General features: G+C 39.9%; 2 protein-coding genes across 7 annotated transcripts; one reads left to right on the top strand and one right to left on the bottom strand.

Annotated features, from left to right (window-relative positions):
* Positions 1 to 1,761: 1,761 nt before the first annotated feature.
* Positions 1,762 to 9,568, bottom strand: napab (N-ethylmaleimide-sensitive factor attachment protein, alpha b). Of its 2 annotated transcripts, XM_063493895.1 has the most exons (11): positions 9,339 to 9,568; positions 7,844 to 7,923; positions 7,631 to 7,747; positions 5,600 to 5,646; positions 5,365 to 5,442; positions 5,176 to 5,231; positions 4,497 to 4,581; positions 4,283 to 4,387; positions 4,122 to 4,190; positions 3,649 to 3,699; positions 1,762 to 2,566 (listed from the first exon to the last, which is right to left on the bottom strand). In XM_063493895.1, exons 1-11 carry the CDS (start codon positions 9,434 to 9,436, stop codon positions 2,465 to 2,467), a joined length of 888 nt encoding a protein of 295 aa, XP_063349965.1. In that variant the 5' UTR covers positions 9,437 to 9,568; the 3' UTR covers positions 1,762 to 2,464. The 2 variants fall into 2 exon arrangements, with proteins under 2 accessions (XP_063349965.1, XP_063349964.1); XM_063493894.1 differs by having other exon boundaries at positions 7,631 to 7,923.
* Positions 9,569 to 11,890: 2,322 nt separating this feature from the next.
* bicra (BRD4 interacting chromatin remodeling complex associated protein) lies at positions 11,891 to 25,317 on the top strand. Of its 5 annotated transcripts, none has more exons than XM_063493023.1 (15): positions 11,891 to 11,944; positions 14,621 to 14,666; positions 14,770 to 14,815; positions 15,394 to 15,459; positions 15,722 to 17,791; positions 17,982 to 18,152; positions 19,450 to 20,049; positions 20,453 to 20,645; positions 20,741 to 20,838; positions 21,026 to 21,160; positions 21,262 to 21,314; positions 21,407 to 21,555; positions 21,644 to 21,738; positions 21,837 to 21,942; positions 22,040 to 25,317. In XM_063493023.1, exons 2-15 carry the CDS (start codon positions 14,626 to 14,628, stop codon positions 23,851 to 23,853), a joined length of 5,637 nt encoding a protein of 1,878 aa, XP_063349093.1. In that variant the 5' UTR covers positions 11,891 to 11,944; positions 14,621 to 14,625; the 3' UTR covers positions 23,854 to 25,317. The 5 variants fall into 5 exon arrangements, with proteins under 5 accessions (XP_063349093.1, XP_063349091.1, XP_063349090.1 ...); XM_063493021.1 differs by having other exon boundaries at positions 17,982 to 18,161; positions 21,840 to 21,942; XM_063493020.1 differs by having other exon boundaries at positions 17,982 to 18,161.
* Positions 25,318 to 25,427: the final 110 nt, after the last annotated feature.

The raw sequence follows: 25,427 nt of genomic DNA, 5'->3' as shown, positions 1-25,427 counted from the left end.
GCATAGAACTGTAAAATCAGATGTTCTGAAGGTAGCAGGGCTGAGAATGCAGGACTGTTAATGAAAAACAAAGCAACAAAAATAAAACATGAAACATTAAACAAATCAGTAAAAGAGATAAACGAAACAAATACACCCTAAGGTACAGTTCCTTATAAAAGCATGATTAAAATATATCAAACAATTCAGAGTAAAAGACCATAAAACCAGGAGTCAGTCAAGGCCAGTCCATACATGTTTGTAAAATGACAACAAGGGTACAACAACAGCAGCAGTGTGGCACAATCCTGTAACAAAACAGAGGGAAGCAGTCGTCAAAGTCCACCCTACTATATGCCACATAATAACAAACGCAACAGTCCCACTTACCACTCTCTAAAGGGCAATACTAAAATGAGCAGATTTCCTGAAGAAATCAAACCGCTCTGCAGTGCTTAGCCACTTAACGCTCTTGGCCACCTTGGATGGGAAAAGAATGCCAAATGCATCCCTGTGGTAATGAAGCACAGCTGTTTCTTATAAGACCTCCAATTATCAGCTGGGAAGGTGTGGATGTTAGTGCTGCATTCATGGACATCACGTAAAATCCTACCCAAATCTACTTCACTACAGTAACACTGGATGCAGATGAGCCGTCCTAGCTCCCCCAAGCGACGAAGATATGAGAGTTTTAGGAGATGATGAAAAATAGTTTTCATAACCCCAGTAGGCTCATGACTGTAATAAAAATATTTGTATAAGAGACTGAACATATATATAAATGTGTACATTAAAATACATGTATATGGGATCTTAATATAACAATGTCTGTCTGAATGTATTAAAAAATACTATATATAATATACTATATATAGTATTTTTATTGTCGCAAAATATGTATTTGAAAGAAGAATGTACATGAAAGAATTAATTTGGGCTTGCACGGCCATTCACGTGCAGCTGTAGCCTGCTGAGATACACCTGGGAACACCTTTGTTCTCTGGTGTTTAATTAGAAGCCAAAAAACAAATAACGGAGAAACGTCTCGAGGGGCTGGGGCGAGGACGCAAACAAATCAAAATCAGGGGGACTTCTTTTTATTCTTACTTTCCCGATAGGGTTTGCACTGACTTTTTACACCTGAGCGGAAGATAAAAACATTTTTAAAAGTCAAACCGATAACAAATGAGTTGCATCTAAAGTGCAGAAAATAATAATAACCCGATTACTGTAAAGCAAGAGGAAAATTCAAAATAGTTTCCAAGTGTCCTCGGGTATCGAAAACTAATCCGGAGCGCAAAACCTTATTTCGCGTTTCAACAGAAAGCGAGAAATGCCACTTCACACAGGTGCAGCCTTCCCAAAGGTGGAAACCACGCCCATGATGCGCTATTGAGACAGGTTTATTTAAACGTTTGACAGGAAACATCACAAATTATTTAAGACCAATTGTTCACTGACAAAATCATCAGGATACATGAGCACAGTGTTCAGATCAGTAAAGCTCTTTTTTTTCCCAATTATGTATTGCATCTCTGCAGGCGTTAAAAACTGTTTATTTTTTCAGCCTGGTTACTTAAGACAAGAAAACACAAATCAAAGATTAAGAAAGGAAAACAAAACACACACACTCTTACACTCCTACACAGATGGAAAACAGCTGTTTTACATTTTTCATGTATTCCAAACCATGCAAATGTTCACAGAGGTGAAGGGCATCTATCACCTTTTATGGAATAAAAGCACTTTTAATGGAAGTGATGACAACAATTAGCAAATTAATTACTTGTGCTTATAAAAGCATGTTTTATAAATCTTCATCAAATCAAGTCCAAATCCTGAGAAATTTGCATCATAAGGCAGAGGGGGTATATATTCAATGGAAAAACCTCAGACACTCTTGGCCTCTGCAGCTAAGATCAAGCACTGTTTAATTAGAGGCGCCCTCCTTTGTCAAAATAGTACACATATGCATTCAAAATCACCAAAGCAAATTTGAGTGCCTTTATCAATATTGGCATTTTGGTTAGTTTATTCTAAAGCACATTTTAGAAATATATATAGATGTATATAGTTGCTTGAAGTGTTAGTGAGTTTGTGTCCTCTCATCTGTTCTCATTGAAATGAAGATAAAAATGAAACCTTTATTATACAATAGTGCTGGTATGAGTTTTTGGTATTGCAGCCCAATTATGAACAGCTGAACTATTACTGGGCCAATACCTGATTCATAATAATATACAACTTACATACTGTGTGAAGCCTGCACTCAGAAAGGTAGTGTTCATACCTAAAAGGACCATCATTTTTGGAGTACTGTATTGAATTTGAGAGAATACTGCAGGAAAGAAATGGTATCTGTGAATACAAGGGCTAATGGTCAAACAATTAACAATGCTGCTAAATGGAAGTGAGAGGCTCAAGGCAAAAAAACAAGGATGCAAGTCATTTTTTTTAGGGCTTAAAGAATAGCAGGAGAGGCAAGTCAGCGAAGGTCACTCTCCTCATCCTGTATGGTTTTCTTGATACGGAGAAGCATGGTGGTGAGCCACTGGTCCAACCGAGAAATGGTGTCAAATTCCTTCACCTGAGAAAGTAAGTATTAACACTTTTAATCCAGTTGCTATTAAACAATACTAAAATGAAGTATTTTTTTTTTTCAACTGTATAAATGTACCTGTTGAGGCTTCAACAGTTTGGATTAAGAATGCAATCTTAATCTTTCAGATACAGACATCTGAAAAGTTTTCACAGCGTTTCACTTGTTCCACAATTCATCTAGTTTCAGCCTTACTGCAAATGGATTCAATTCATTTTTCACCTCCAATTCTATACATAGCAGCCCATAATAACAAAGAGGGGAAAAAAGCTAAGTAGAGCTACCACTCCTCAGAAAAGAACAAAACAGCTCATCTGGAGTTTGTCAAAGTGCACTGAAGGATTCTCAGATCACAAGAAATTAAGCAAAGAATGTGAATACTTGTGAACATGTTCTATTTTTGTTTTGCTTTTACTTTTAATGCATTTAAAATAATTTTAATGAAACTTTTCCCCCACTTTGTCATTTTGGGAGATTGTGTGCAGAATTTTGAGGTAAAAAATGAATTTAATACATTTTGAAAAAAAAAAAAGGCTAAAAAAGGTAAGCTCTGTAAATATATTTCAGATGTCTGTACAAGAAAGAAGAAACTGACACAGCAACTAATTTACTGTCAGAGGACTGTTTTAATAACACTTGATTTGATCACTATGTAGTGATATTGTAAGGTACTCATGCAAATCGATATTTCAGTCATGGGACACCTACAGAAAAATCTGCCCTACTATTCTCATTTCCATCGCTATAATATTACTGGTGGACTCCAGTAGATTTTTTGGGGGGGGGGGGGGAGATGGCTTCAATGAATGCACACACCACTCTCATTATGCAATCCAGTTTCAACAGTTTGGATCACAAAATCATGAACAGAAAAGACTACACAATCTGTTGCCCACCATGTCAAGGTGGCATGTCTTTCAACCTGGAAACGGAAGCTATAGTCTGCAAACTCTTTCACTGAACTGGTGTCAGGTTAAAATTACAAAAAAAAAAAAGAAAGAAAAAAAAGAAGTAAGTTCTACATTTTTGCTACTTCCTCTATTCTGCTAAAAAAGCAACTGTTTACTCACTGCATCAGTATAGGCATCCACATTCTGCTCTTCCCAGGCATCTAGAAGTTTCTAAGTTAGGAAAAAGGAAAACAAACAAACAAACAAACAGACAAAAAAAAAGAAAAGAAAAAAAAGAATCAACCCAATTGAAAACACTTTTCAAGCACAGACAGGGCTTACCTTTACTTATTCAACCCAGATAACTAAAAACAAGATTTAACTGAATTTAACCAAACCAAATAGGTTTCAATTCAATTTCAAGGTTATAGTCCAGTTATGTTTTCAACATTAGCATGTATATTAAACCCAGGTCAATCACATGTGATTAACACGAGTTTAATGGCGAGAAAGAGAACGGGAAAACAAAAAACAAGCACAATAGTGGAAATAGATGGAAAACAGTCTCTTGTGTTAAACGGCACTCCAAGTCTTCATGATTACTGGATGTGTCTTGATGAGCGATTTAGTCCCAAAATTACATCAAAGCCTACCTTCAACAGCTTGCACTCTCTCGAGTCTGAAAAGGCGGGAAACATTTCTTCATACTTCTGCACAGCAAGCTGGGAAAAGGCAGGGTGATTATTAAAATCAAAGGCTTGTATTACAGTGTCTGCATATTATCAGCAGATAAGAGTTGTATGTAATGGCTTACTTTTGCATTAAGATGGTCTACGCAAAAGTGACAAAGCGCAGCTTTGAAAAAGTGATCCTTGGCACTGTATTTCAGGAGTGTACTGTCCATTGCATGGGTTCCAACCTAAAAATAAATGAATAAATCAAAAAGCACAATTTATCTTTACTTTCCAACTAAAGCTCCCGGAGGGATAAAACGTTGAAATAAAAGCTGCTGGGTGGCATTAACTCACCTGTTCGTAGATCTCAATAGCTTTTTGGTACTGCTCCAGCTGAGCTGCGTAGGTTGCTACTTTCAGAAGGCACTTGTTTGCTGAACTTTAAAAGGAAAAAATCCAGCAATATGTCAAGTCCACACATATTAACTGAAATCAAGGGTCCTAAATTGAAAAGTAACGCTACAGCTGTAAAACAAGACATAATATTAATGTATCAGAAATTTTATATAGCACCTCATGTGCTCATTTGCAGTTCCATACTTTAATTCTTGGTCTCCATTAGAATAGCTTTACACGATTCATATTTCATTCTTAATTATCTTATACTGGGCACTAGTGCTTTTTTTTTTTTTTTTAAATCGTCTACAATGAGCAGTTTTAGACCAACTTCCTTTTGATGGATTGCCACTCCTGAACGGAAAGTTTGACGAACGGGTGGGTGGATGGAGCTGTGTGTCAAATATGACCAGATTAAAAATGTTTGCTCTTGTTGATGTCACGCAGAGCCAAATATTGGAAAAAACTAAAGTCTGAAACAGAGTATTTAGATCAGTCTGATGCATGAGCTACTTGCTATATGAAATAGGGAATTTTAGTACAGATGCACATGAGCAGCCAGCATAGTGTCTTTACACATTTACATTCTTTACTTCCCTAAAGGCAAAAGATAACCGTGCTTATTTAAAATAGTTACCTGGTGGATTCTTCACCTCTGTAGTAATCTGCTGCCTGTTCATAATGAGCAATGGCCTGGAAAAGAAATTACACAAACGTATGCGTGAATTGTAAACAGAGCTTATTATACTGTTGTTTGACAATTAATAAAAAGTAAATGGAATAAGGATTTAAATAAAAGGCAAGAAGAAACAGTTTTTAACCCAACCTTGTCAACGTCCACAAGCTCTGTTTCATATATTTCAGCAATGCTGATATGGTGTTTGGCTGCAATGGTGAAACGCCCCTAAAATATGATTTTTTTTTTTTTTTTTTTTGAAAAAGTAAAAAAAAAAAGAAAAAAGTGAGAGTGAGAGAAAGCGAGAAATATGAGCTACCCTTTATGTTTTGCATCTGATTTCCTTAAAGATGGTCTTTAGAAATGAAACTGAAAAGAAACTCACCATATCCGTGTAAATCTCAATAGCTCGGTTTAGGCAGTTAATTGCCTCTGTTGAGAAATATATGCAAACAATTATTTCCAGAAAAATTTTACTCCAATTATTCAGTGAACCAATGTTAGCAAAAAAAACCCAAAAAAAACTACATAATAAAATACAACAAAATTCAACAAATTACAAGCTAGATAAAGGTTCAAGGTGTGAGTAAATATAGAAGGATCCCACTGTAAAATGAAATTTTTTATTTGGACTCTTCTCCAGTGTATTTGTTCACATTCCCAATTAATTATTATTATTATTTTTTTTAATTTTCAGATCCTTATCCATCACCCAATACTATCAGGAAGTTGTCTGATTCTGCCCAAATTCATTCTACCCAATGACAACAACCCCACACAGGAACAAGATGGGCTATGAAATGTGTACTATGATGCAGGACCGCAACGATTCATCGGGTAATTCGAATAATTTGATTGTTTAAAAAAAATAAAATAAAATCCTTAGCACAAATTCAACAATTTCAACACCTCATTTAATGTACGGCTCTATTCGTCACCATGTAAACGCGAACAGGAGTGTTTCACCCACATTTGCGACTAAAAACAGACCAATACAAATGTATTTGGGGGCAGAGTGAATATGAAATTTAACACTAAAGCTACGCAGTCTCCAGATTTATGACAAAAAGACTGATAACACAACGGCAGCACTGATGCTAGCACAGTTTAACGTGGAGCCGGAGTCTGTTCACACACTGCGAAAAAGAAAAGGCAGCATCATTACAGAGATGATGAGCTCTCAGGTGGAGTCAAAGAAAATGTGTTTCTAGTATCCAAAACAGAAGCGCTGTTCCAGTAATCGACATTAAAACCTTTACTGGAAAATGTCTGGAAAGAGTCCTTAATCAGAGCACCTGATTAACAAACTGTGACATGAAGAAAAGCAAACTTTGTAGCTGCTCCATCCACTGCCGTTTGTTTTACATGGTGAAAAATCTGCAGTAACGGGGAGAGTCTAAACAGGGGAATGGGGTGTACTAGACCATATTTATTTCATGGCTTTTGTAACATTTTTCAGACTGAAAGTGAAATAATATACAATACTGTGTTAATGAAACTGTATTAACAGTTAAAAATAAAAAACTTTTTTCATTAAACTCTTAGCCACTGCCCTGTGGGTTGTTAGATAGGACACTGAATTATTATTATTATTAATATTAATTAATGTTTGCACTTTCATAACGCCTTGTTTTCAGCAGTACAAAACTTTGCATCAAAGCACAAGGAAAACTTTAGAATGCTGATATTTAAGTCTCATTTAAAGGCTTACAGACAAACTCACTGCACTACTCACGACTATGAAGTATCGTACGTCAAGTTTTTAATGCCACGTGATGGCACTCTTTTAATATCTCTAAATCATAGCAGCTAAAATGAAATAATGAGATTACAATCAACTTTAATTTAAAAAAAAAACCAAACAAACAAGGAAAAAAAAATTTACTCAAATTCTTTTCTGTTTTTTTTTTTTTTTAATTGATTAGAGCTTATGTGCAGCTGTCACGTGATAAATAAACAGCAGCTAGATGGGTGCTCATTAAATACTTAAAATCAAATTAGGATTTATCAAAATTATCATTCTCCTGACATGATTACTCTCTTATCTGCGGCCAGTCCTGCAGGTTTGTCAGGTGAAGCAGCTTAAACTCAATGAGTAATATCATAATAATCAAATGACTCATCAGACACCTCAGTTTATGGAAGAACACGTGGAGCAGAAGGAAAGAAACCTCAACAGTACTGAAGTACTCAAAGAGTACCTGAAACAGGGTCAACGCATGCTCTCACTAATCAGGAATTTGACTGTTTATAGCATTTGTATGAAGTTAAAGATTTAATAAAGTAAATAAAAGATTTAATAACATTTTTAAACCATTTTCACTTTTATTACTCAAAGCTTTAATATGAAAAGATGTAAAACTTACAAGTGTACTTCATCTATATTATATACCCCAAAGTGATGTATAAAGTTTACCTTGTGGATCTGCTTTTTTGAAGGCATTTCCAGCATCTATGAAGTTGGTTGCTGCATCGTGTTTGCTCTGCATCTGCAGGTGAAGGTGAGCAGCTTGGGAGAATGCATTTCCTGCAGCTATTAAGAAGATAAATTGTTGCATTTTAAAATCACTGAAAAAAAGAAAGAGGCATTCAATACATTTGTTGTGTTGAAATGTGACAATCATCTTACCACACCAATTCTTGGCCATTTTGTACATGTTGGCTGCCCTCACCAACATGTCACAGGCTTCTTCCAGCTTTGAGGAGCCACTGTGTGACAAAACATGTTTTTTTCTTAATAAGACATCCATCCATTGCAGATTATCACAGGATGATATAAACACTTTACTCAGTAAAATCTCTTTGGAAAGATGTATAATAAGCAGATTTTTTTTTCTTTTTAGTATACTTACATGCAAAATTTTAGCACCATAATATGAATATTTTTAAAAGCAATGGGTCAAAACTTTATTCATTTTATTATTATTTTTTCCATTATTTTTTCCTTATTACTTCACATGTACAGAAGACCGCCTTCTGAAATTTTCAGGGCTGACAAACATATTTAAGCTCCGTTTCAAAACAGCGACCAAATCAATTTTGAAATCCACTCTCACACCCAAGTCTCACAATCTAAAGCCAAAATCTAATTTTTGTCCATAACGATCATGGGATATGTTATAATTTAAATAGTACAATTGCACCAACTGAATGCCTATGACATAGAGGAAGAGGAACTAGGATTGGCATGCGAAATATTTGATCTACTTTTTTTTTTTTCTTTATAAGTCACTGGTCGAAACAAGTTATAGAGGTCCTTTTCCCAGCCGGCACTCACTGATTTTTCATTGAGTGACGCCAAAAGACTATGTTTGCCTTCAGTGTGCAATCCTTTAAACTTTGTTTAAGTTACTATTTAATAGTGAGTAAAGGTTTGTAAAACCGTATACAAGTACAAATATAAAAGTGTTGACTTTGCTTGTGATTTCATTCCCATTACCCAGACACAACTAATTACATTTTCAAGTTTCGCCACGAACCCCGCGCGGATTTTACAGCCTCATACATAACACGTAGCCTTTAACCTTGCACGTGAGCTCCTGCTACAATAATAAAAAAAAATCCAACCTGAAAAATTAACCTGCATTTAGGTTGTTATATGCAAAGCCGTTTGTACAGGTTAGTGAGAGCTAGTCTTACATGCACTTTCGCTACATCACAAGTACGTTTTCTTCTTCTGCTGTAAACAAATGTGAATGACACGTGATTTGGATTGAGTGACCTTCCGAAAATTGCCCAACAGACGGCGCTATAGGGGAAGCGCTGCCTTTACAATTAAGTGAAATTATCTTGAATTGTTAAACAATTCAGCTTTGGGTTCAACTAAATCTATTTCTAGCATGAAAGCTGCCTTAAAGCAGAGTCTAAAATGAGCAACTACCGACTATTTCCAGCTATCTTTCACACTAAACGCTTTCCAGATACACGACGAGCCGAGATAAGCTAGATATGCTAAACGACAGCCTTGAAAATAACCGCATAACACTAACTACAACTTATAAAAGCAACCGACAGTTATTTGAAATCGTTTTGTCCTGGCTTTTAACCCTTGTGGTCAGCTCCCAACCTTCCGCATAGCTGTCTCCTTTAGCCAAACGTTAACCTTAGCTAGCTGACAGACTCACCCAAACAACGCTCCAAAAAACGACTGAGACGATTTCATTTTCTTTTCAGCCTCGGCCATCAAAGCATTTGCTTCCTTTTCTTTTCCGCTGTTATCCATTTTCAGGCAATCGGTCTGTTTCTGAGAAAGAACGAATAAATGTAAAAGTCAACAAACTCGCTAACCACTGCTAGTGGCTGCAGGCTTGCCTTGTCACATCACCAGCCGCAAAGTAACCATCACCTCTGTCACGTGACACCGGAGCGCCGACGCACTACTTTTGCTGCTGCCGGTGCATTCAAGTACTCTTTTGCTATCCAGTATACTAGTCATATCTGGTAACCGTTAAAAGTTAAAACAAAAAAAAAAGTTACATTTTAATCTTCGTATGGTTTTAGTGTAGTTATTGACTTTGTTTCAGTAAACTGAGCTTTCCTTTTTCTAACTTTGCTAATAAGTCATTCTAATTTTGTATTTAAACTTTTATGCGTCTTTGTGATTCGTTTGAGTCTGTTTTTGTAGGGAGTTGTAGTTTTTGTGTCCGATATGGAACTCTTTGTACTTGATTTGTTTCTTTTTACAGTCATTATTGCTTCTGGTTTTTGTTTGTTTGTTTGTTTTTACCAATAGTGGTTCTGGAATATCTGTTTATTGTCTGGTATGAAAATCTAGAACTGGATTATCCCATAGTCTATCCAGCTAACCAGCTAACAACTACGTCTAGTGTTTCTAATCACCAGTAATGTAAAGGAGAACACATCACAGCTGTACAGAGACTGCTGTAAAGTTAAGTGGTGTCATAACAGTACATTTCTATTCATAAAACACAACCCTAAAAATGTATTAAATAGCCTCCTTCATTTTCTCTTTTGACTATAAGTCAAACATACAGTATGAATACAAAATATGCATATGTAATCACAAATAGTTATATCCACAAGCTATAATATCCAGCACAATGGTTCTTGGTTTGTGATCAGCCTAAGAATAAATCGATGGATGGATAGTCAGTTCATTAGAACTGCATGTAGCATTACATGTTAATGTTTATTAACACAGTAAAGTGTTAAAGTGATATCATGTGGTACTTCTCATGGTTTGCATATACCACTGATTTCTTAAATATGTTTAAAAAAAAGTTTTAACAAAGAACAATCAAACAGTTCAACATACACAAAGCAATTAACACCACCCTCTTCCCCCCCACAAACACGCACACACCTGACAGTTTTACTACACAGCAAGACAATCAAGGCTTATTTAGAAAAATAAACAAATACATGAATAAAAAGAAACATAATTATAATGGTGGTAATTAGTAATTAAGTAAAACAAGGAAAAATAAAAACAGTTAACTGTTCCCCACAAATTCAAGTGCACTGCATGCATGTCTTTTCAGTGTAACCAGTCAGCAACTGCCATCAAGTTGTAACAGAGTTGAGGTTATTTTCCAAGTCGAGGGGCATACAATCTGAAAAAAAGTGACCACACACTCAGGAATAACTCTTCATTTCCTTTTATTTTCCTTCATTTCCATGCAAAATGGGTGTTAAAAAAATAGTGATAGTTGTGATTTTATTTGTAGCAGCTTCTGACAAATTCTCCTGACATGATTACTCATGTGATTTGTGTCTTTTTGTGTTTTTGCAATTATTTTTGGCTCTGTTTAGCAGTGCTCAAACATTATTATTGATATGAACCATATAGAAATGTTTGCACATTATAATGCTGAACAGCGTACTTCAGGGTCACCACATTGACCAGGTGAGCAAACCTGATTATGTTTGTAACATTCAGCAGGTGCTGGCAGAACACTAAACATTGTTTGGAAAGTTAACATGCTACAACATGGCCTATCGCTTTTCAGTATAAACTGCAGTATCCTATATGTATATATGAATATTGATTATCAGACAAATAATTCATATCAGATTTGTTGTGTAAACTGGTACACTATTTCTGCTTGCTTTGTGAGCTGTACTAGGCTACTTTGACTGATAAACACTTTATAGTATGGTCCGCGACTAAGGGTGTAATCCCCCTGTAGCAAAAATGTAATGTTAATGTATTTTATTTGAAATTATAATCCAATTATACTTACCCACAAATACCTAAACGGAGGAACATTACAATAAGGGAGTTACAAGACGAAGTTTTATAGGACACAAATAATTAGTAGTTAAAAGTAGTGCATAACTTCACTTATTTTATATTAAAAGATGCACAAATTAGTAATTTTTAGTAGTGCACTGCAACTGTATCAGGGATGTGCCTTATCAGGCCTAGACGTTTCGAGGTATGTGCTATTTACTTCGTTTTTAAACATCAAGGGTTAGCTTTTCGCGCGGTATCAGCTGCAAATCTCCAGTCCTTTTTCCTAAATTTCAGACTTCAGCTTTACGAACAAAAACAGCCCCACAAATTTACTGAGAAATGTGTTTAAATGTACGAAAAAACTTTGCCAAGCACGTCGAAAGAAAAGTTCTGCCACGGTATACGCAGGAGGATAAGATTTCAATCAGGCAAACCGGAAGTCTCCTGTTTCCTGCCTTGTAGTTGGGTCCTGTACAGCAGCCCGTGCGAGGCTGTCCTGGAGACCCCGCGCTGCCTGCACCTCTATCGTCTCGGGTGAGTTTGTTACAATGTAGCAATTTCTCTATTAATCCAAAAAACTGTTACAAAGCTGCAATATTCGCGAACTGCACGCGAGCCGCGAACTGCACAGCTACCGCAATCGAAGCGCCACGCTGCCGCACGAACCGGCGAACATGCTCATTTTCCACCGAATTCCCAAGCATACCCCCCTCATCCAAGAGTATTCCAACATTAACTCATATTTTGCTTACAAGGAGAGATAGCTAGCTACGCAATTGCGTTTACGCTTCAAAGCAGACAATACTGCCTTGTCTTTGTCAAATCAAGGCATCGTTGTGCAGTAGGAGTGTTAAAATTGTGTCACTCGCTGGTTTGTTTTGAATGTCAAAGCCTCAAGCTAGCTGTACGTCTCAATATTGTTGATAGCTTGTTGGCTTAGCTGGTTAGCTAGCTAGGCTAACGAAAGTCAACCCAGATGCGTTAAAATGACTGAAAATAGAGGCAAAACAGTGGTTTAAAATTAAACGTTTTGTTAAATTAGAGTCTTAAGTCAGCAGTGTGGCTACGAAATACTCCGTGTTGTGAGTAATAAGCGAAATATACATGCAAAGCTCTTTGAAAACACTAGCTAGCATGTAGCAAGCCGCTTGCAGTGACTCCATTCATATCCTGCGTACTAGCTGCGCTCTAACCGAGCAATGGCTACGATCTGCTGCTGCTTCAGAGCGGCAACTGGGTGTACGGTCGCTTTATAGGTCTCGGTAAACTCGTGGAAGCTGATTTGAGATGTTATTTTCGTGTTGTTGGAAACGAAAGGCACAGCTGGTGTTTTGAGTTGTGGTAAATTCAGCGGGAGGCGAGAGCCCGTTCTCGAAATCTTTGCAGGCGGAGCGAAAACCGCGCGTTTTCAGTTTGTTGTCTATTGCCATCCGCTGTTTTTTCGGATTTTAACAAATAGGAGTTCTGCTTGGTCTCTCGATGGGTTCGTTACCACATGGGGATTTCTGTTGTTGATAAGCGTAGGTGTTAAAAGACGTTGAATTTTTCTGAAAATCAGTTTCTGTATTTAACTGTAAACTTTATTATTATTTTTTAATTTAAGGACCTCATATGTTATTTATCACGTCATGCTTGCTTTATCCTAACAAGACACCGAAATATCTGACAGTGATAGGTGATGTAATGATTTGAGTCATTACTCATAATTTGAATGTTAAAAACACACAGGGGAAAATCAAGGACTTTGAAATTAATGTGATGGACTTCATAAATGTTTATTAATATGGTTATTAACTAACTATATAGCCCATACTACCTAAGAGTAATTAGAGTGTTTAAATATAACTTAGTCTTTTTGGATGCCAAATTACCATGATGGTTAGTCCAGCTTACTGGATAGCTTTGGAAGCAAGAAAAATGTTTAGATTCTTAATGTTTGTGATTTTTCAATAAAATGCATTTCTAGACCTGGTAAAGTGATGCCATTTTTACATTACAGCTTAATCCATACACTAAACTGTATTGGAATTGAAAGTATTTCTGTATCTTGACAAATTTTTAGGCATAAAGAGTAAAATAATACATTAGTTCAGTTTAAAAACACTCAGAATTAGAAGGTTTTGTGCTTTTAGAGAGATACTGTAAGCTAGTATAGGCTGTTCTTCATCAGTGTTGCACATCGATAGGTAATTAAATGTTAAATGTTTAGTTGTACTCTAATAAATTAAAAGGAACGTATCTTATTGTGAAATTGTTTTACTGGTGTGGCTCACTAGAGATCAAATTCAGTTGTATGTGGCTCATTAACTGAATATAGTTTGAATCCCCTCCTTGTCTAAACTAACGATCTGAGAACATAATATTAAGATCTGTGGTTTCTTTTTGTAGTTCTTCTAAGGAGTGAGCAGCTAACTCAAATCTATGTTCAATTACAATTATTACTTCCAACAGTTATGAAAACAAGATAAATGAGGTAACAGAAATATTTTTGCTTTCTTTCTCTTTAGTTTCTTTTTGCAGCAGTACGCTTATTTTGCCTTTAGTTTTTTTAATCCAGTGTACTTGTTTTCTTTACAGTGGTGTTTAGTTGCCTCTCACTAAAAACCCCAAGTCACGCCCCCAGATGCTGTGACAGTTTAAATTTGGTTAACAAGCAAAACAAATTAATCTGTTTGGAAACCGGCTGATAACCAGGAGTCCAACGGGGAGCAACAAATATATTATTTCATTATTTTTTTAAGTTAATTAGGAACAAAATAATAGTGATTATGATATTTGCAGCAATAGAATAATTTTGACGTTTTCTCATGATGACAAGCTGTGCTGAAAATATGTTTTATTGCTACTTTGCAGTGCTTTACAAAAAAAATTCAACAAAAAATTGTTACTTCTAAGGATTAGTAATATTAAATAATCATATGAAATTAATTCCTGTCATGCTGAAGAAGCATAGGACTTGAAAAACATCACTGTTCTGTAGTTCACTATCAAGTGTGGCAAGCCATAAATCAGCTTCTGTGTAAACATGGAGACAAAAATGGCTGGGTTCGAGTCCACTCTGGACATTTCTTGTGTATCATTCCCCTCACTCTCACTGTTCTTTTGCATTGCTCCCTACTGTCCTATCAAAATAATAATAATAATTAAAGCATGCACTGACAATGAAATAAATCAAAAGTAGTCATAAAAACAATTTCTCATCTTTAACAGTTGTCATGGATGATGAAGACGGCAGGTGCCTTCTAGATGTAATTTGGTAAGTTAATGATGACTCGATGAAAATCGGCTAAATCTCATCACAAACTGGTCAGCCATTTCTTCCCTTGTACTGTGAAGATTCACTTTGTTTTCTCTTGCAGTGACCCAGAAGCTCTCAATGACTTTCTTCATGGATCTGAGACCCATGTGAGTATGAGTGGGGGAGGGTTTTTTTTAAAAAGAAAAGAAAGAAAGACGTCCCTTTTTTTAAGTTTATGATTTCTATTTACAAAAAGTGAGTTTGTAATTGATGTGATGAGGAGTCATAATTATGCATATTTTTGTTAGTGCTGGCATCAGTTAGTGAAGTGTGACTCTGTACTTAAGTCACTTTAGATTACACGTTAATGCACTCTGAAACCTGCTTCCCTCACTGCTTTCATGTAATTTTCTTATTGCTGTATCTGCTTAATGGTTTTCTTTGCTTTTGATTTGCACTATTTGTAGTTCCAGCCTCCCTTCCCTTTTTATTTGGCATATTCACAAAATGAGAAATGATAGTACTAACGCTTCCCAACTCTGTATTACACCTATCATTTTGCCCTTTTGTCACTTATCCTTTTACTGGTTCTTTTACAATCTGGGTTTCCTGGACTGTATTCTGTCCTTTCCTTGCCCTTCCCCTGGCTGATGGTTTGTATATTTATCTGTCCTGGTGACTTTTGCCTGCTGGTTTGGGTGCCTTTGGTTTCCATCTTTCCTATCCTTTGTGGGTGTGTCTGTAGTTGGACACTGACGACCTTTTGGATGGTTCAAGTGACCCCTCCAGCTCATTCTTCTCTGCCACTGGGGTGAGTAAAATCCCCCAATGCTCTTCCTTCTGTTTTCTATTTATATATGTCGCATGCTTCACCTATTACTCCTCTCCCATCTACTAACAAACCTACACTTGACAGGCTTTGTTTTGCTGCATTCTGACAAGATATTTTTGTGGGGTTTTTATATTTGCATTACTTTGTTCATTTCCACCCCTTACCATCATATCTAGTGATGACAATTTACGTGTTACCTGATTTCACTTATTTCCTCTTCGTTTTCCTCCTTTCCTTGAAGGGCCACGTTCCAGAGGTCCAGCCTACAGCCCAGCTGTCGGCCAATGAGTCAACAGGCCTTCCTAGAGTCAGTGTTGACTTGGACTTCTTGGAGGATGATGACATCTTGGGAGGGTCCCCAGGTGGAGAAGGTGGGAGCAATGGCATTGGGACAAATCATGAGCCATGTGACATCTTGCAGCAAAGTTTGGCTGAAGCCAACATCACAGAGCAAAGCTTACAGGAGGCAGAAGCTGAGCTGGACCTGGGCTCCTTTGGAATTCCAGGCCTTACACAGGTGGTTCAGACACTGCCTGATGCCAGCCTTGCTGGGGCTGGAAACAGTGCTGTTGGTGTAGGCATTGGTGTTGGGGGAGCAGCAACGATTTTTCCCGGGTCAGCCACGAGCACCACTGCTACTCCCCCCAACGCCACAACTGACATGCTAGGGTCAGTTCTTGCTCAACAGGGCCTTCAACTCCAATCCCAGGTCATGAACAAGGCAATCAGTGTTCAGCCATTTATGCAGCAAGTGGGCCTAGGAAATGTGACGCTTCAACCCATTTCAAGTCTTCAAGCTCTTTCTAATGGGAGTCAATCTGGACATTTGGGTATTGGACAGATTCAGGTTGTGGGTCAGCCTACCGTCATGACTATCAATCAGTCTGGCCAGCCAATCCTGGCTAAAGCCATGAGTGGTTACCAGTTGCACCAGTCTGGGCCAGAGGTATCAGGTGCTGGTCCTCAGCCAGGGCTTGGAGGCTCAGGAGGTGGACTTCTGATCCAAAGTAATAAAGCTACTCTCGGATCTCCAGCTTTAAATGGGCCGGCTGTTTGTGTCAGCAGCACAAACAGCAGCAGTGGTGGTACAATGACTGCTCCTGCTGGGCTTGTGGGTTTTGGCAACACCCTTCTAAGTTCAGGAATAGGATCCCAGACACAACCTCAAGGCCAAATCATGCAGAACGTGATCATCCAGCGCACACCACCACCTATTCAGCCTAAACCCCCTCAGGGGGGAGCCATCCAACCGAAACTCTTCAAACAACAACAGCAGCAGCCACAGCCAGCACCCCAAGTCTTGCAAAATGATGCCCACAAGGCCCTAGGGCTGCAGCAAATTCCAGTTTCTGCTGCTCAGAATGTAGCCTTCCTGACAGGAAAGCCAGGCTCCAATGTTGTCCTGAGTACTCAAGCCACAACTCAAGGCGCTCAGTTTCAGCAAACCCTCTTCAAGCCACAAGCAGCACAACCATCTGGCAAGCCCCTGAGTGTACACTTGTTAAACCAATCTAGCAGCATTGTTATTCCTTCTCAGACAGTTCTGCAAGGTCAGAACCACCAGTTTCTCTTGCCACAGCTACAAGCAGGTGGGCAGATCCTGACCCAGCACCCCGGGGGCCACATCATCACAAGCCAGGGTCCTGGTGGACAAATCATTGCAAACCAGATTTTAACTGCAAACCAGAATATCAACTTGGGTCAGGTGTTGACGTCGCAGAGCCATCCTGGGGCAGCCCACATCCTCTCTGCACCCATTCAGCTCCAGCCTGGCCAGATGGGCACGCCTACCCTCTTTCAGATGCCTGTCACATTGGCTCAGAGCCAAAATCAGACACAGACCCAGACTGTCTCAGGTCATGCCCAGACAGTCATACAGGGCATGCCAATTCAGAACCCCCTGACCATGCTGAGCCAGGTGGAAGGACTGAGCCCCGCTGTCAGCCTTCAGCCAGCCCTGCAGCCCCAGCCAGGTGGAGTCCCTAGCAGCACAGTAGCAGCAACTATGGCTCAAGGACAGCCTGGAGAGTGTGTAACTGTGCTGGGAAGCTCCACAGACCAGGCTACTCATCCCACTCAGCAGCTTGTACCACAGCCATCTATCCTTGCCATGCAGCCGGCTTCTACTGTGTCCACGGTTACCACCGCATCTTCCTCCTCTCCGTCCATGTCAGTTTCCACCTCTTCCTCTGTCACAGCAGTGGGGCTGGTCCCCCCTCAGGCTCAGCAAAGTCCAGGGAGGTTACTGTTCACCAACCAGGGCTCCAGCATGATCCTGAGCCAAGAGTCTCTGCAAATGTTTCTTCAACAGGTCAGTGTTCAAACTTAAAACTTTTGCTTACCTTGTGTTCAGTTAACATTGTCTAAAAAGATGAATAACATGCATGGAGTGATATCTTGGTTTGACCTCTTTGGTTTACTATTTTACTCCCCCTTCCCTCCAATCCCCTTCCTCCTTCCTTCCCTCCCTCATCCTGAAATGGTAAATGTACTCCAATCAGGAGCAGCACCACCAAACAGAGAATGAGTCAACCCCCTCTGTGGGCGTACCTGCATCTGTAATCGTCAGCAGCAACAGCATCACTACTCCGGCCCCTGCTGTCCATGACAGCCAATTAACTGACTCTTGGGTGGGCCAGAGCCACAGCCCTTCCCCTGGCCCTTCCCACATGGTAAAGCAGGTAGAAATGCCCCTTTATGTTGAGCCCCACCCCCTTGTTGCTGCTGCTGCCTCCACAACAATGTTAGGATATCTTATCTTTTCTCCTTACTATTCTGTACCTCTCTTCTGCATTAGTCATTGCTTCTATGGCGCTCACCCTTGCTCTGCATTTCCAAAGAACAAATATGATTGTTGGCTTGCGGCTTCTGTGTGTTTCTTACGTTGCTTAATTACACGCAAAGGCATGATCATTCCAGTTGTCCATACCTATTGCGTGCTAACTACTCTGAATTTAGGACTGGCAAACAATATTCAAAGGAATATCTTTTTCTTTTTTTTAATTCATTTGATATTTTTAATCAGTTCTAACATCCTTGACTCAAAGCTGAAATGGGCAAAAGTTATGGTATAATTGGACTATATATTTTAGCATGCTGAAATATACGAGATCTAATCTTTTTTGGCCTTTTCTAGATTTCTGCCTACAGCAGCAAGGCTAGAATAATCTCTTCACTAACACTGCTTAGTCACAGTAAATGAACTCATCTTCATCTGCTGCATTACTGATTAAGGACTGACGAATTGATTCACTCCACACTATCTTCCACCTCTCACCCCTCTTACCCCTAGTGTGACCAGGATAATGAGCCCCCCCAAAACCAAAATGACATGTTCACCTATCCCTCGTCCCTCAAGTCTGCAGATCACCTCCTAATTTACCACCACAGACCCACAGATCTTGATTTCTTGCTTTTGTCTACAGTTTTTCTTTTTGGCTCGCTAAATAATCATTGCCCTCTTCTTATGTGTAAACCTCTTCAAATGCTAGAAATAAAATCTGTGAGCTTCTACTACTTTTACTTTAAAATCTATTAGTTTTTAATTCTAACACTTTGCTTTTGTGTTTGTTTGGTTGTTATTTACTTGTGTTTGTGTACGTCGGGATTGGGTGATAAATCTGTATTATTATCTATTAGTTTATTTGATTGCTTCTTTTTTCATTTTAAAGTGTGAGTGTATTATGATATTTGCAATTAGGAGTTTTAACCTAGGTATTAAACTCAGTATTATGATGCATACATATAGTACATCATAATAAATATTGATGTCAAAAACGTGAAAAGCCATATCGCCCAACCCTACTTTGTGTCAAATCTCAGATTGTGTGCTGGAAACTTATTCGCTATAGACTTTTTGTATGTGATTTTTCTTTTTTTATGTGCTTAATATCCTGATTTCATTCTTCCTTAAAATGTTTGCTCCCTTGAATCAGATAAGCATACTGTATTTTGATTCCACTTCTTCAGGTACCCTCCAGTGGACATCAGCAGCCTCTGAAGATCCATAGAATGTCTCCTTGTCCACCTGCCACAGCACCACCAGTGGCAGAAAGTCCCCAGCCTTCCCAGTCTCCTCTTACTCTGAGCCAGCAGATCCAGTCACCACACCACCAACAGCAGTCACGCCCTCCCTCTCAGCCTCAGCCACAGTCGCAAACTCCTTCTCGCTCATGCACACCCTCATCTCACCCTCCACTCTTTATTGTCCATAACCAAATTGCAGAGTCCCCCAAACCAGCTCCACAAGGCCAGCCACAGCAAACGCCACCCCAACAGACACACATTCAAGTTCAACTTCAGCCTCAGCCGGCCTCTCAGTCTGCCCCTTACCAACAAGACATGCCTCCTATGTCACAGTCACCGAAGCCTCCACCTGCACAACATCAGTTCACTGCAGCTCCTGTCAGCGCTTGTGCCACCACTGTGGTTAAAACCCATGTTCCCATCCAGGGCCTGACATCAGATCAGCAACATAATCTGCAGTTAGTAGGAGCACAAATTCAGACTCTTTCAGCCATCTCTCAACCCTCACCTAAGCAGAAACAGCTGCTGGAAAGGCTTCACCAGGTATCATTACAATGTTACACATTTCTTCTTACTGAAAACTTGTAATGTAATTAGCATACAATTAGGGATCTTGACTGTAAAATCACTGTGTGTATTTTTGACTTATTCTTTTTTCTGAGGTTCAGCAACATGTGACTTAAGTTGCTTTCACTAGTACAGTTTGTATTGTCGTGGAAAAATAATATATGTGATTTCTGTATATATACTTAGTTGTTATTTCCCCCTTATTCAGTTTAGTTCCATTTATGATTTTTTTTTCTGTTATCAGTTGGGTTAAATACATTGTGAACATTACCAATAAACCTACCAGTACAATATCAGCATAACTAAATTAGGAGCCTAAGCATGCTCCAAAATATTTTGAATGTAGGTACAAATATATCTGTCCTGATGGTATTTCCAGGTCCAGCAGAACATCATGCTACAAGCTAAGCAGCCTACTCAGCCTCAGCCTCAAATCACCACTCAGTTTAGTTCCCAGCAAGATGTGCCTCTTGATAAAGTGGTGATTGCATCATCATCAGCCAGCACTGGTACACCTGCTCAGCTACCCTCAATGCTGCAGCCGACATCAGTGCTTGTCAAAACTCCTACAGGTTAGACATTAATTACTGTCAGTGATGCAAAACAGTAGGATCCAACGCACGTTGAAGTGTTTCCTTTTGTAATTATCTTTATTCTTTATTGCTAGCATCAAGTGACTTACAGGTATTCTCAGGAGCCCAAGGGCAAGCTGGAGCAATGGTGAATCAGACTGTCACTCCTGCCAGCCTTACCCAGCCTGCACAGGTATGTAATATAACCCAATTCCCAGTAAGAACATATGTGTGGTATTTGCCTGGCATTATTTTGTGCTACTCTAACACCTTTGTCAGTGAATATAAAATTTAACAGGGATAGTATTTTCCCAATACATTCCTTTTGTATGTTTTGTCACTTTCTGCTTTTAAATTTCCCTCTTGTTTTCCTTTCACAGGTTCAGCCAAAGCCAGGAGTGATAAGCTCTGTTGGAGGGGTGACTTTGGGGAAAGGTGGCATGCAGATACAGGTGTTGGGAGCTAGTCTGACTCAAATGCCTGCTCCACAGCCCCCAGCTTCAATACAAGCTCAGGTAAATGAGTGTTGCTACATGTTTGTACTACCTCTGGTGTTTAAGTTTTAGTATGAAGGGTTTTAACCCTTACACTTTATATTTGTTTGTTCCTGTTACAGACAACAACAATAATGAAAATGCCTTTCAGCGCAGAGCCCAGTAAAGAAGCCAGGTATGTTCCATGGTAATTTTCCAGGGCTTCTTTTAATTGAGTCTTAAAAGCCATATTTGTGAACAGTATTAATTTTACACACTTCACTGCAGGATGCTAGAGCAGCTAAGGAAACATCAGGGTTCAGTGCTTCACCCAAACTACAGTGCCCCTTTCTGCTCATTTGATGACACACTGCACAGACTCCTGCCTTACCATCTCTACCAGGGAACTGCCAACTCTTCTCAAGATTATCAAAGAGGTAACAAATTGCCTCTTTTGTAAAGCTACCAATGTATTGCTTGATTTATAGTTGAGAATTTTCAACAATTTGGTTCTCTTTTACACAGTGGATGATGAATTTGAGAAGGTCTCCAGCCAGCTGCTGAAAAGAACTCAGGCCATGCTGGATAAATATCGTTACCTGCTCTTTGCAGAGTCAAAAGTAAGTTTATAAATCAGCATGTTCACTGCAAGCATTCTTAGTGCGTTTTTGTCCTGAATTGATTTTAAAAGTGATGCTGTTTGGCATATGAACATGAGCAGAGACTGGGCCCCTCGGCAGAGATGGTGATGATCGACCGGATGTTCATTCAAGAGGAGAAGGTTGCATTAAACCAGGACAAGATTTTGGCAAAGGAGAGGCCAGGTATTTTACCACTGTCTGTGGTTATTCAAAATTTTGTAGGTATTTAAAAATAAAGAAGGTGTATTTTAATTATACATTTCTGTTTATTTACTTGCAGAAGAGTTTGTGGCAAATGTGCGAATGTTGGAGAGTGTTTCATCCCAGCAGAAATTATCATCTGCTGAACCCACCCCAGTGAGCGGAGGGGTATCTGCTGCTGTCCCTGCTCCAGCGCCTGCTGTTGCTGTTGCTGCTGCTCCTGCTCCTGCTGCCATCCCATCCCCTGTTCCAATCATTGCCCCAAACCCTCCGCCTGCACCCACACCAGTTTCTGCTCCTGCTCCTTCTCCTGTCTCAGTTCCTTCTGCGGCCCCTTCTCTTTCCCCTTTCCCTCCTACCAAGCTCGTGATAAAGCAGGGTGGAGGCAGTGCATCTGTGTCCTGGTCCAGTAGCTGTCCTCCTCCTCCAACTCCACCAGTCAAGCCAGTGGCTGAACCCACTAGCCAGATCTCTACAGTTCGCACTCCAGCATCGTCATCCTCATTTTCATCCTCGACATCAAACTCTCAAGCGGCTGATGACGATGATGCTCTTCCACAGCGAACGAGCAAACCGCCTATCAAGACCTATGAGGCTCGCAGGAGAATTGGTTTGAAGCTAAAGATCAAGCAGGATCAAACGGGGTTCAGTAAGGTGGTCCACAACACTGCCTTAGACCCAGTGCACACACCTCAACCTCAGCTGAGCAGCCAGTCTATGTCCCAGACTCAGCCACAGTCTGAAGCTGCTGTATCACAAGCGAAGGTTCACCCTTTATCAACCCCTTCGGCCACAGTTATCAGAACTCAGTCCCCTGTATGCACTACTTCGTCTGGCTTGTCAGTCACAATATCAACCTCTCAGTGTAACCCATCACTGAGAGGAAGTGTTCCCCCCATTTCAGCCTCATCTTCCTCCACCCCTTCAGCCCATACTTGGTCTTCATCCACCTCCTCATCTTCCATTCAAATGAATGGGACTTTGGATCACCACGACACAGGTGGGGTCAAACACAACCCTGCCTCTACTGCCACTTCCTCACAGACAACTTGCCGTCTTCCCCTTCGAAAAACTTACCGGGAAAACATTAGTCCTCGGGTCAGACCTGGTGTCCCAGGTGGAGGAGATGAAAATTTGTCCTACCCCAGAACCACACCATCACCCCCCAGACACGAGGCCTCAAATCCTCCCTCAGAGCGGACAGTGATAGCAAGTGTGAAAGTAGAGAAGAGAGACAGGGAGGCCTTACTCACTCACACAGATTCAAGCCACGAAACTGGCCGTTTGGGGAGTGCAGTGCAGGGGCTGGACGAAATGGATGTGTTTAGTCGTGGTATCAAAACCACGCAACACCATCATCTCCCACAGCTTCTAGACAGAGAAGGGGCAAAGGAGAGAGGGGAAGAGCACACAGGCCAAGAGACAGATGTAAGTAAATACAAGAGGTTGAGTGGAAAAAATCGACATAAGGCAGGAGGAACATTCAGAATGGACCAGCATGCCCCTGGGCCTCCGTCACCAGAGTCTTCCTTCACACGAGACTCTTTGCTTCCTGCCAAACGCTGCAAGTCAGACTCTCCTGACATGGATAACGCCAGCTTCTCCAGCGGCAGCCCTCCAGATGACTCACTGAATGAGCATCTGCAGTGCGCCATTGACAGCATCCTAAATCTGCAGCAGGAACCCTCTACCCGCGGACACCATATTAAAGGGGGCAACAGCAGACCCCACCAACACCAAAGTCAGCGCCCTGGGGGCTCAGCGCCCTCATCACACAGACCTTCAGTCCCATCCTCTTCCTCTGCTTCTTCGTCCTCTTCCTTGGCCCAGCACCCTCAGGTTGGTGGCCGTGGCCACAACGGCAGCCTGGTGCCCCAGACTCAAAGTAGATAACAGCCCCTCAGCCTCAGGCCGGACTCACAAGGGGGAACTATGAAACAGTTTAATGAGGCAGGGGAAAGGGGCACTGTGAAAACAGTATCACTGTAGTACTCTGCCAGGCTGTGTTGGCTTTGTTTGTTTATTTGAATTGTCCAAACATTTCTTTGTCATTTACAGTCTGAAGTAGCCCCATGATGGAAGTACAAGCATAGTCAAAAATGGTGAATTGCAGACTTGAACATGCTCGATAGATGTGCTCCCTCAGCCAAAATCGAGTAACAAGATGAAATTGTCAGTGACTATTGTTCTCTAATTCTGTCTTTCTTTTTCACTTTGGTCTTTTTTTTTTCCTCATTCACTTGTTCTTACATTCCTTTCATGTGGTCTGAGCACCAGTCTCTGTCCACAGCGGTTCATCTTCTGGTTTAATCAGTGTCCTAATGAGCATCAGGCAGCTTATTCAAACAGTTTAGAAGGTAACAGCTTTTCACTAAGAGAGCTGCAGAAGAAAGGCCAAAGAGGTTACAGCAGTGTAGTACTGTAAACAGTCATAATACATCCAGTGTGCTGCCGTACCTACCATATTTGATTCTCTTATCGCAAAGATAGTGCTGCTCCAGAGATGCAAACAACAAATGCTAAAATGATGCAGTCCAACTCTTTATCAAGAACACGCTTCTTTATGTAGTATATTAACCCTAAAGATCAGTTGCTTTGGTCTTAAGGTAAACTCCTCTTGAATTGAAAAAACTGAGTACCATCAACCTCTGTGTGTCTCCATTTTAAACAGATATCATGTCTTTTTTTTTCTTTTCTTTTTTTTGAGTAAATGTTGAGGAAAAAAAATTGAACGTTTGTAAAATTGGTTTGAAATTGACTGCTCAGATGCTGTTGTACTGTCAGGATGTAAATGAACTTGTAAGGAAATGCATTTTTTTTCTGCTTCTATTGTCAGATGATTTTCCAGTTTCTTGTTTTTAGACTGCACCTCCACTCACCCCCTGTTGCCTGTGATGCCAGGTTAGGACTTTATGCATTTCAGTCAGCAGGGGTCAGGCAAGGTTTCTGTGTTTTCTGTCTTTTGGATCTTCCTGTCACTGTATACCTGCCTCACTTGAGTTTTTGTTTTTCTTTTTGTTTGTTTGTTTTATTTTTCCCCCTTCTTTGTATAAGCCTGGTGGACAATTCAAACACAAACACAGCACAAGCATTGAAATTGAAAAAAAGGAACAATAATAATGTACAAAAAAGACCGTAAGAGAATTTGAAGTATAGTATTACAGATTAATTTTGTATTGTATTTATTGTGTATAATGACACTTTTTAAAAAGAACATGTACATTTAGTAAAACTGTAAATTAAACCTTGCTTCTTTTATGAAATATTGCAGCGTCCTGTCCTCTACTCTTTTATTCCTCAACTCTGTTCCACCACTCGAGGCTGCATTCCTTTCGTTTACTAACACTGACCGAGGAGGACTGTATGATAGTCAGGAGGAGGAGATGGTGGTAATGGTTTCAGCACTGGGGTGTGTTCTCTATCAGACAGTCAGCAGGTGGTGCATAGAAGTGAAATCATAGAGCTGG

This window comes from Pelmatolapia mariae, linkage group LG14 (genome assembly GCF_036321145.2).
Source record: "Pelmatolapia mariae isolate MD_Pm_ZW linkage group LG14, Pm_UMD_F_2, whole genome shotgun sequence".
NCBI lineage: Eukaryota > Metazoa > Chordata > Actinopteri > Cichliformes > Cichlidae > Pelmatolapia > Pelmatolapia mariae.
The sequence above is the reverse complement of the archived record's forward strand: the minus strand, read 5'-3'. Positions and strand labels throughout refer to the sequence as shown.

What these genes read in the sequence shown, in the direction of transcription:
- napab (XM_063493894.1), bottom strand. Translation starts at nt 9,436, where the DNA reads ATGGATAACAGCGGAAAAGAAAAGGAAGCAAATGCTTTGATGGCCGAG. An exon ending in TTTTTTGGAGCGTTGTTTGG is followed by an intron (nt 7,924 to 9,338) that starts GTGAGTCTGTCA and finishes TTTGTCACACAG; the next exon opens with TGGCTCCTCAAAGCTGGAAG. An exon ending in TGGATGCCTATACTGATGCA is followed by an intron (nt 2,567 to 3,648) that starts GTGAGTAAACAG and finishes TTACTTTCTCAG; the next exon opens with GTGAAGGAATTTGACACCAT.
- bicra (XM_063493020.1), top strand. Translation starts at nt 14,626, where the DNA reads ATGGATGATGAAGACGGCAGGTGCCTTCTAGATGTAATTTG. An exon ending in TGCCTTCTAGATGTAATTTG is followed by an intron (nt 14,667 to 14,769) that starts GTAAGTTAATGA and finishes TTTCTCTTGCAG; the next exon opens with TGACCCAGAAGCTCTCAATG. An exon ending in GCCTTACCCAGCCTGCACAG is followed by an intron (nt 20,839 to 21,025) that starts GTATGTAATATA and finishes TTCCTTTCACAG; the next exon opens with GTTCAGCCAAAGCCAGGAGT.